Source organism: Octopus bimaculoides, chromosome 8 (genome assembly GCF_001194135.2).
Source record: "Octopus bimaculoides isolate UCB-OBI-ISO-001 chromosome 8, ASM119413v2, whole genome shotgun sequence".
Lineage (NCBI taxonomy): Eukaryota > Metazoa > Mollusca > Cephalopoda > Octopoda > Octopodidae > Octopus > Octopus bimaculoides.
In genome coordinates this window covers 44,075,179-44,086,818 of record NC_068988.1, presented here as the reverse complement: position 1 = coordinate 44,086,818, position 11,640 = coordinate 44,075,179, and the positions used below count along the sequence as shown (strand labels likewise).

Below are 11,640 nucleotides of genomic sequence, written 5' to 3'. Positions count from 1 at the left end.
TCCCAAGTTTCCTCATTGACCACCAGATAAGGGATCGGGGGACCCTGTCAAAGGCTTTCTCCATGTCAACGAAAGCCATTCTCCATGTCAACGAAAGCCATTCTCCATGTCATATATATATATATATATATATATATATGTGTGTGTGTGTGTATATACATATGCAAACCTTTTCCTTGACTTACGACCTATGTGACATTCAACCGTCTGCATTTACAACCACAAAAAATAAGGAAATGAAAAAATTAGTAAATAAAAAAATCAATTTTCAGATGCTGGGCAGCTGCATATGATAAGTATGGCAGCATCTGGCAACGTAGGCCTCCCTTAGACCCAGGCATCCACTGTCTGTCACTGTCTCTTACTCAGTCACTTTCAAGCATCAGTTGCATTCTGATGAAAACCAACGTTGAAAATATAAATCCAATGTAATGACCAGATCGACTTACAACCTGTTAGTTGGAATAGAACTCGGTCATAAGTTAAGGAGAAGGTGTATGTATAGATACATGTACACACACACAGAGTAGTAAGAGAGAAAAGACTAAAACTTTGATTTATAAAAAATTAAATGCAGATATGCAGTGGAAAATGAGTAGAACTTTCAGCAGTTATGATGACATCTCCCAATATGTTTTGGATAATTTAAACCACCTTAGCAAAACAAAAGTTGTACACTCTAAAGTCATGTTAAGGCCTGGTAGTTTTGTGTTGCGCTATGTTTTCTGATGAGTAAAAGATAGTGCTGAGGAAGTCTTTGAAGACCAGTATATGTCCAGAGTTGTCACTATAACTTCGTAAGTTCAAACTCATTCCTCACTGCATATTGCACTTATATATCTGTATATATGGTTGGCGTTAGGAAGGGCATCCAGCTGTAGAAACTCTGCCAAATCAGACTGGAGCCTGGTGTTGCCATCCGGTTTCACCAGTCCTCAGTCAAATCGTCCAACCCATGCTAGCATGGAAAGCGGACGTTAAACGATGATGATGATGATGATGATATCGCATGGGAAATAGTCAGTGGATAGGTTGGTGTAATCAGTTAGCACACTTACTGCAAATATAAGAGGTGTGGATTCAATTCCCACACATACTAATACTCACTTTTTCCATTGTGGGCTTATATGCCCCAATATTAGACTAGTTTCCTTAGTCAATACTCAGTGAATGCTTATAGGCTTAAAACTTATCATTATCATTATTAGTAGTAGTAGTAGGAGGAGGAGGAGGTAGCAAAATGGTTAGCCGTATTTCACCTGTTGCTATGTTCTCAGTTCAAATTCCGCTGAGGTCGACTTTGCCTTTCATCCTTTCGGGGTCAATAAATTAAGTACCAGTTACGCACTGGGATCGATGTAATCGACTGGCCCCTTCCCCCAAATTTCAGGCATTGTGCCTATTGTAGAAAGGATTATTATTATTACTATTATCATTGTTGTTGTTATTGTTATTTACACAATTTTCACTAGTCATCATTTCTTCATTTAATGCAAAATATATAATTAAATATTTTTTTATTTTATTATACATATATTACACTTGACAGTTTCTTTATTGCTTTTCATTTATATATATATATATATATAAACATATACATATTGTGAGTTCTTGTTTTATATATTTATATTATCAGATTGCCCAGTCATCGATGGAGATGCCTACCCTCGGTTACGCGTTGCGGGTTTTGTTACACAGTCTTGGCTTAAATCAAAGCACTGCAGTATTGCAACACATGTTAGCAACACAGAGATCACTAGTCAGCAAGGTTTGTTTTACATATTTTCCACATTTTCCGTATTCTTTTATTCTTCTTCTGGTATCAATCTTTCAACTGCAGCCATGCCGTGGCACTACCTTCAAGAGTTTTAGTCAATTATGTTAGTTCAGTATATGTTTGAGTTAGTTATTTATTCTGTTAATCACTATGGTTTTCTTCCCAAAGTGCTTTCAGTTTGACAATGGTTTATGCTGGCACAAGTATGGGTATAAATACACACTTATCTGTATGTATGTGTGTCGATGATGGCTTAGCTGGCCAAAACCTCAAAGTCACTGTCAATATTGTTCTTGTTAAAGAATAATGAATTCATACTTTACCAAGTGTATTGAGAAATCTTTCAATTTGATGTAAAATTGTTTCTATCATAACATAAAAACAAACATATGTATATATCCATAGAAATTGCAAAAATAACTCTTACTAACCATGAGCTTAAAAGATTTAAGGAATACTTGTGTATGTGTATCAATGAACAGACATTACAAAAATGAATCCAAAGACCTAGTGTTCAGTACCGGTAATTAAAAAACTAATAGATAGATTGGTTTAATTGTCTGACCATCTGTGAGATTGTCTCTTTAGTAAAACTGGTAGAGTATCAGACACAAAAAATACTTTGTAATATTTGGTTCTGCTGAGGGCAACAAGCTGGCAGAACCATTAGCACACCGGGGGAAAATATTTAGTAGCATTTCATTCATCTTTACGTTCAAATGTTCAAATTCTGCCAAGGTTGACTTTGCCTTTTATCCTTTCGAGAGTCAATAAAATAAGTACTATTAGAGGACTGAGGTCAGTGTAATTGACTTACCCCTCCCCTGTATTGCTGACCTTGTGCCAAAATTTGAAACCAATATTTGGTTCTGTCTATTTAAATTCTGTGGTTACCTTGCTTTCCTACTTCTGAGATTTATAAGATAAGTACCAGACAAGGTACTGAGCCAGGGGTCCACTATAGTCTCTAAAAGTGGCACACCAGTATGGCCATAGTTCAGTAACTGAAACTTGTAAAATAAGTAAAATGTACCAGATGTGCTTTTTATTACTCAATGTTTTAAATATGTTGATGTGTAATTGGTTTTATACTATCTCTCCGAAACTGATCACCATCACCCTTTTGTTGTTTTACAGTTCCCTGAACTTCTGTTCCAAGAAGAAACAGAACAGTGTGCTGATCTCTGCCTACGTCTACTACGTCATTGTAGTTCCTGTATTAGCAACACACGGTCACATGCAGCAGCTTCCCTCTATCTACTTATGAAACAGAACTTTGAGATGGGCAATGTAAGTCAGACATTGTGACTTAACAGTTATTTGTGTGTGTTTTTCTGCTTGTTAAAATATGTATGAGTATTTGTATCTATATATATTTCTGTATTTCTATCTGTGTGCATGTGTGTTTTTGTAGATATATTTATTTCACCTAATATATATTTTGTATTATTTATTCTAATGAAAAAGGAGAGATAAATGTAATTTGATGTTCAGTTTCAACTTCTATATGTTGGTACCTGTGAGGAAATATAAGTGAAATGGAAATTCCAGTGGTCTGCACTTCTGAAGCGGTATTGAGTAAAGTGTTTAGAAAAATATGTGTTATGTGTGTGTGCAGTTGTAACAGTAGCACTTCCCAAATGTAAGAGCAGTACATTAGTGTGAGTTTTATTTGAACTGTGTAGATAGTCAGCAACTCATCTGTGCTGAAGTATTTTGTGGTTCTAGCAAGGCAGGTTAACTTTTGTAATACACATTTGCAAATGTTATACATGTGGGTTGCAATGAGACACCATCTATAATTGTGAGCTCTATGATTTTTACATGTGTATTGTTCAAGGCTAGAGATTTGATACATTTCTCTTTTCATATATATATATATATATATATATATATATATCATCATCATCATCATCATCATCGTTTAACGTCCGCTTTCCATGCTAGCATGGGTTGGACGATTTGACTGAGGACTGGTGAAACCGGATGGCAACACCAGGCTCCAGTCTGATTTGGCAGAGTTTCTACAGCTGGATGCCCTTCCTAACGCCAACCACTATATATATATATATATATATCGTCATCATTTAGTATCTGTTTTCCATGTTGGCATGGATTAGATGGTTTGACTGAAGCAGGTAAGCTGTAGGGCTACACCAGGTTCCAATCTGATTTGGTATGGTTTCTACAGCTGGATGCCCTTCCTAATGCCAACCACTACAAGAGTGTAATGGGTGCTTTTTACATGCCACTGGCACGGGTGCCAGCTGCATGACACTAGCATCAGCTATAACTACAATTTCACTTGGCTTGATGGGTCCTCTCAGGCACGGCATATAGCCAAAGGTCTCAGTCACTTATCATTGCCCTGTGGGGCCCAATGTTCAAAAGGTACTTTTTACATATCATCATCATCATCATCATCATCATCATCATCATCATCATCCGTTTTCCATGCTGGCATTGGTTGGATGTTTTGACTAGAGTTGGTGAGTGGGAGAGCTGCACCAGGTTCCAGTGTGATTTGGCTTGGTTTCTATGGCTGGATGCCCTTCCTAATGCCAATCACTTTACAGTGTTTGCTGAATGCTTTTAATGTAGCATTGGCACAAGTGCTTTTTAAGTAGCACCAGTACAGGACTCTTGCAGGCCAATCCTCTTCACCAGGGTGAGTCTTTGTATTGTTGAAAGAGACTAAGTTGTCATATCTTAATTAAAGGATATTTTCTAGTCTTCTCTCAAACACATATGGCATGTCAACATCCTGCCTCTGTTAAGCTTTTCGGTGGTCAACTTGGAATCTATATTTCATGAATAATAAAAGAAATTACCTAACTACTGTTTTATTCTCTTTTACTTGTTTCAGTCATTTGACTGCGGCCATGCTGGAGCACCGCCTTTAGTCGAGCAAATCGACCCCAGGACTTATTCTTTGGAAGCCTAGTACTTATTCTATCGGTCTCTTTTGTTGAACCGCTAAGTTACGGGGACGTAAACACACCAGCATCGGTTGTCAAGCGATGTTGGGGGGACAAACACAGACACAAACATATACACACACACACACACACACAAATATATATATATATACATATATACGACGGGCTTCTTTCAGTTTCCGTCTACCAAATCCACTCACAAGGCTTTGGTCGGCCCGAGGCTATAGTAGAAGACACTTGCCCAAGGTGCCACGCAGTGGGAATGAACCCAGAACCATGTGGTTGGTAAGCAAGCTACTTACCACACAGCCACTCCTGCGCCTTTATACAGACTATATACAGACTAATTAAGGATTATTACTCCCTTGAGCTAATTTCAGAATTGCAGTTTACCAAGTTGATAGCATGATTGTGTTTAGCTCACTGTTTAATGCTCTGGCACTCTGACATTGAACTGGCACTCCATTGGTTACAACAGTGAGGGTTCCAGTTGATCTGATCAGCAGAACAGCCTCTTCATGAGATTAACCGGCAAGTGGCTGAACACTCCACAACCTTTAACATAGTTCTCAAGGAAATTCAGTATCACACAGAATGTGGCAAGGCTGGCCCTTTAAATTACAGATACTCCTCATTTTTGCCAGCTAAGTGGACTAGAGCAACATGAAATAAAGTGTCTTGCTCAAGGACTCAACACACTATCAGGAATCGAACTCCCAACTTTACAGTTGTGGGCCAAATATCCTAACCACTAAGCCATGCTTGAGACATTATACATGTTATTACTAACATGAAACAATGTCATCACTACACTGTTATAATCACCTTAATTTTTTGTATGTTTTATATTATAACATTACCAAGGTGACCTAATTAGCTGTTGGGGTGGATGTTCTGAAAGTATAGCTGACAGAGTAAGAACAGGATGGTAAAAGTTTAAGGAGTTATTACCTTTGCTGGTAGTGAAAGAATTTCATTTCTGAATGAAGAGCATATTGTATGATGATTGTATATATTGTGAGATGTTGCAGGGTAGTGAAATATGGTGATTGGACGTTGAGGATGGGAAAAGGTAGTAAAGAAATGAAAGAAGCTTGCCCCACTGGATGTGTAATGGCAGTGTGCTTGAATGACAGAGTGCAAATGAGCTGAAAGAAAAACTGGGCACAATAAGAATTAGATGTTATGTACATGAAAGGAGACTGTGTCATTATGGTGTATAGAAGATAACAATTGGGTAATGAAGTACCAAGTGGAAAAAAACTTGTAGAAGAGGAACAACTTGGAAGAAATGGTGAGAGTTGGTTTCTGCTACAAATGGTGAGATTCTGTATACATGGAAACCTATCCAATCACAGTAATACAGGCATATAGCGATGAATGAATGGTGGTGTCAATTTATTTATATGTATATTTGTTTTATGTCATTTACGTTTTCTTCATATTATTTGTTCATATTTTATCCTGTTTTTGCTTCTAGAATTTTGCACGTGTAAAAATGCAGGTGACAATGTCACTGAGTTCGTTAGTTGGACAAAACCAAAAATTTAATGAAGAATATTTACGAAAATCTCTAAAGACAATTTTGACATACGCAGAAGCTGATGTTGAGTTAGTAAACACCACATTTCCTGCACAGGTATATTTTGTTGTTCTCATTTGATCTCATTTCATGTCATACAGTTTGGTAAACTGGTGACAAGAACTGATGCTCCTCTTCACTTTGTTGTCGTTAGTATGTACCAAGTTGTGCATTTTGATGATAGATATTTCATCATTGTAATCCTTATCCTCCACCTCCTTATCATCATCATCATCATCATCATCATCATCATCATCATCATCATCATCATCATCATCATCGTAATTGTCATTACCATCATCAGTGTCATTGCTGTTTCATCACCATCATTAAGATTGTCGTCCAGAGCACCAGTTGACTCTACTTTCTAAGTGTGTTAATGCATATGTGAGGTGTTTCTCACTACACTGTTTGAGAGTTTGGCTGGCTTTTCTATGTGCATTCATCAACAGATACCAGAGCTACAGAAATTCAGTTTCTAGCAGCATTGGTGGTGAGATGGTGATACTCTCTCCAACCTTTGTCATCAATCAGCTTCTGTGAACAAGAGGACAAGATGAAGCGTGAATATTAGCAGTACAGAGATTCATACTACTACTATAAAATGTCTAACCTCAAAGTAGTTTTATGTCTGTCATTATCTGAACCAGTGGCTATTAATTATTTTATAAAGTGGACACACTGTTACATTAGAAGCAGTGTCTGTCCTATTTATACTGTGGATATACTATTTTACTTTTATACTGTTTCAAACTTATGCATGGTAAGACTGTACATCATTATCAAAATTGCAGAATCAAGGAAACATCTGCAAAATATTTTTAAAATTATCTCCTTTGCCCCTTTTAAAAGTATTGTGCATTAACACTTATAGTTTTTTTTTTTTTTTTGTTTTTGGTTATAATTACATTTAGATATAAATTATTTCTGGTACACTGCATTAACTTTAATGGCCTAGATGTTCTGAAATATCTTCTAGGTACGTGACTTGGTATTCAATTTACACATGATTCTGTCTGATACCGTGAAAATGAAAGAATTCAATGAGGACCCAGAAATGTTAATAGATCTAATGTACCGTATAGCAAAGGGCTATCAGACATCACCTGACCTACGGCTCACCTGGTTACAAACTATGGGATGCAAACACAGTGAGGTAGGTACATGCATATTTTTACTCCTATTGTTGTATGTCTTCTCACCTTTGACCAAAAGTACAATAGCTGTGAGTTGTTGTTTAACCCTTTAGCATTTAAACCGACCATATCCAGCCAAAAGTATTCTGCCTATTCTATGTTCAAACTGCCCAGATCTGGTCTCTCACACCAACCCTACAATATCGTTTTAAGAATTAACAGCTACCTCATCAAAATTTCATAACTACGAGATAATGCATGATTAGTTCAAAATAATGTGGATAAAAAAGCATTAATTATGGCAGAATGATGTGAACACTAAAGGGTTAACCCTCTTCCAGCAGACCTTTTATGATTACATATCTTTATTGTTTGACCATCAATTTCTTATCATTAGGTGACTTGTGTCCTTCACATTTTTCACTTACACTTTTAACAAGTAGCCTTTGGCCGCTATCATCTGCTGTTTGGAAAGGAATGGTAAGCAAATCCTGATGAAGTGTTAAATAACAATGAAATGACCCAGTTTGATATTCAGCCCAAATGGATGTAAAGGTCCTTGTGGACTTAATTTCACAGCAGTCGTTTTAAGACTGGCCCTCATGCCGGTGGCATGTAAAAGCACCCACTACACTCTCGGAGTGGTTGGCGTTAGGAAGGGCATCCAGCTGTAGAAACTCTGCCAAATCAGATTGGAGCCTGGTGTCGTCTCCTGGCCCACCAGTCCTCAGTCAAATCGTCCAACCCATGCTAGTATGGAAAGCAGACGTTAAACGACAACAACAACGATATGGATATGTGCCTGTATATATATTTATTGATTACTTGTACTGTAGAAAAGGTTTTCAGCTGTCAGCCTTGTCCTATAATATAAATGAATCCATAAATACATTTCTTTATAACCATAGATGTTATACTCATGATTATTGTGTCTTTTACTGAGGCACAGTATATCTAAAGTGCCCTTTCTGTATTAAGCATATAAGTTGTGATTTGGTGGAGGTTTGGCTGCTATTTCTAGCAGACTGATTTATTACATAGGAGCACCCTTGTTGGTTTTTCGTTTTCTTTGTATCTATCTGGTTCTTGAAGCTAAGTTGTAATGTTCATTAGTAATCTTGGAAAACTGCATTTAGCCATTCATTCTTTAATCTCCATCATTTACCAGATCTTTTCATTTAATTCACTTGCTTACTTCCTGTTTTCTTCTACAGCGAAAGAACAATGCAGAAGCTGCCCATTGTCTCATCCATGCAGCAGGTTTGGTGGCAGAATACCTCAATATGTTGGAAGACAGGCCTCACCTACCGGTGGGCTGTGTCGACTTTCAGGTCAGTAGTTTCAGTTTACTACTACTACTACTACTACTACTACTACTACTACTACTACTACTACTACTACTACTACTACTACTACCTAACCACCACCAACACCAACATAACCACCATCGTCGTCATCGTCATCATCATCATCCATGTTATTAGTTTTTCATTATTGGATCTGTGTAATATAGCCACATTTCTACATTTAATGAGTAGGTTGTTGTCTTGTATCAGATCAGCCCTGAATTAGCAAACTTATCAAAAACATTCCAGTCATGACCTTCATGCCTTATTGAAATTATCTTGGACTACATTATCTAATGTGTCCTTTCATTTTTTGAAGACAGGAAGGCCTGATTTGAGGGAAATTTGGCTACTATTTCTAGCATAACAAATAACCACTATGTAGAGACTCATTCATTGGTTCATTGCCAGGTATGTAATATTCATAGGCAACAACTAGTTCTTCCTTACAACCAAACTATAGCTAAGAGTTCAGTTATTACTACTTTCGGATCACACTGGTAAAATAAGAGGATATTGCTAGTATCCAGTGATATGACACTCTCTGTCCAATATTTGCTACACTGAGGGCAGCGAGCTGGCAGATTCATTTGCATGCCGGATGAAATGCTTAGCCGTATTTTATCTGCCACTACGTTCTGAGTTCAAATTCTGCCTAGGTCGACTTAGCCTTTCATTCTTTCGGGGTCAATTAAATAAGTACCAGTTATGCACTGGCGGTTGATGTAATCGACTTAATCCCTTTGTCTGTCCTTGTTTATTCCTCTATGTTTAGCCCCTTGTGGGCAATAAAAGAATAAGAATCATTTGCATGCCAGGCAAAAAGCTTAGTAACATTTTGTCCGAAAATCAAATGGAAATTGTAGTTGTGATACCTGTTCTGATGGCACGTAAAAAGCACCAACCATTCGTGGCCATTGCCAGCCTCCTCTGGCCCCTGTGCCAGTGACATGTAAAAAGCACCCACTACACTCACGGAGTGGCTGGCCTTGTGCCAAAATTTGAAAACAATATTGGCTACACTGCTGCAAAGGTATCTACACAATTTAACTGGACTTATAGAGACCCTGTGTTATTCTCACTCACTTATAAATGGTTAGGAGAATCCTAAAGAACTCACTTTTCTAAGTTAATTAGTGTTTAAATAAAATGTCCTCAGCTCCTTTTTTGGGTGCAATATAGTTATCACAGATATGCATAGCTGTAAACCACTAGTTTGTTGAGACACCACTGAAGGATCAGTGCACCAGTAATATACTGAAGTTTCATCATTCATTTATGATACTTCTCATGTGTAATTAAATGAAAATCTTCATTTAGATGAGTCACAGACAAAATGCAGCCCACAGGCCTTACTGAACGGTGTGCTTTATTTCACATGGAAAATAACGTTTATTAATATTCTTTAAAAGTGTGGCCTGCCTGATGAAGAGTCATGTCTCACATGACCCACTTGTCAAAAAAGATTTCCCATGCCTGATTTAGATCCTGACTTTAAGTATGTTCCATCTCTTGTTGCAAGAGGCAAATTATGTGACCTATGTATGAATAATGTGTTTGCTGTCTTGCAATGAAATATGAATAGTGATTACAGATGGTTTAAAGGGATTGGAGAGAAATATTGAGTCAGGTTAAGTGAACTTGAGTTGCTAACTTATGAGAAAAGTGGAATGCAGACCCATTGAGAAAATGGCTGAGTACCAAAAGTATTGGAAAATTTATGCAAGAAAGATAAATTGTCTTAGTTGTCTGTGATAACTTCATTCATATCCAGGATATTTCATGCGAATATTAAATTAAACTCCAGTACTTGACTGACACTTTATTTTATTGTCAACCTCTCTTGAAGATCTGAAAGCAAATTAATACCCTCAGCAGAATTTGAACTCAAAATGTAAAGGGCCATGATTAAATACCACTGACATTTTGTCTGCTTTTCAAATAATTTTGCTAATCCATGAGAATGGATGTAAGTTGCTATGGGAAGAAATATTTCATTAGTAGTAGCACTAACGGTACCTACAGTGGACACTTGTATCAGAAGCATTAGAAGAAATTGGATTCGAGAACACTGGACATTGTAGATAAGATCACAACAGAAATGAAACGTGTGGGAAGATGCTTCGTTAGACTCATCCAACTCAAGTTTAAAATGACATCTTTTAACACTTTTTTTTCTTCTAAATTCTCACAGAAAATTTCTTCCAATGTTCTTGAAGAAAGTGCAGTATCTGATGATGTTGTTTCACCTGAAGAAGAAGGTATTTGTACTGGCAAATATTTTTCAGAAAGTGGCCTTATTGGTCTTTTGGAACAGGCCTGTGGTTCCTTTTCAATGGTGAGTATATCAGCTTTTGTTATCATTATATATATATAAAACAGTCCTTGTGTATATCCTCTTGTTGTCTGTTATTGTTAATTTTATTGTTTATTCATTTGAAGTAACCATTTATATATATGTGTTGTTTTTGTTTGTTTGTTTCTTCTCGAACCATTCCTGGCTCATAAGGGCCGGTTTCCTGTATTCATTGGCGTATAGGTTCCCCACCTTGATGGGATGGTGTACCATCACAGGTGAGCTGCTAGACGCAGGAGGAAAGAGTGAGAGGAAGCTGTGGTGGAAGAGTCAGCAGAAGTTCACCATTACCTTCTGCCTGACCTTAGGTGTTTTGCTCCTAAACACACACATCACCCGGTCTGAGATTCAAACCCACGACCGCAAGTCCACTACTCTAATCACTAGGCTATGTGCTTCTACTATATGTGTGTGTGTATATATATATATGTATGTTCATTCCTTATCAGTGATGGTCCTGTCCTACCAGGCATCATAAGTTTGAAATGTGTCAAATTTTGTTGC

At 37.3% G+C, this 11,640-nt stretch overlaps 1 protein-coding gene across 10 annotated transcripts in view; it reads left to right on the top strand.

The window, feature by feature from the left end:
* LOC106868262 (dedicator of cytokinesis protein 7) overlaps positions 1-11,640 on the top strand; it is a 174,794-nt gene that overhangs the window by 139,407 nt on the left and 23,747 nt on the right. For all 10 annotated transcript variants that reach the window (XR_008264747.1, XM_052970082.1, XM_052970084.1 and 7 more), the window contains 6 exons: positions 1,637-1,768; positions 2,915-3,067; positions 6,197-6,355; positions 7,278-7,454; positions 8,649-8,765; positions 10,975-11,118. Coding sequence is in view for 9 of the 10 variants with exons in the window: in XM_052970082.1 (XP_052826042.1) it covers positions 1,637-1,768; positions 2,915-3,067; positions 6,197-6,355; positions 7,278-7,454; positions 8,649-8,765; positions 10,975-11,118 (882 nt within the window). In the remaining variant the exon portion in view is untranslated. The remainder of the gene's footprint in view (positions 1-1,636; positions 1,769-2,914; positions 3,068-6,196; positions 6,356-7,277; positions 7,455-8,648; positions 8,766-10,974; positions 11,119-11,640) is intronic.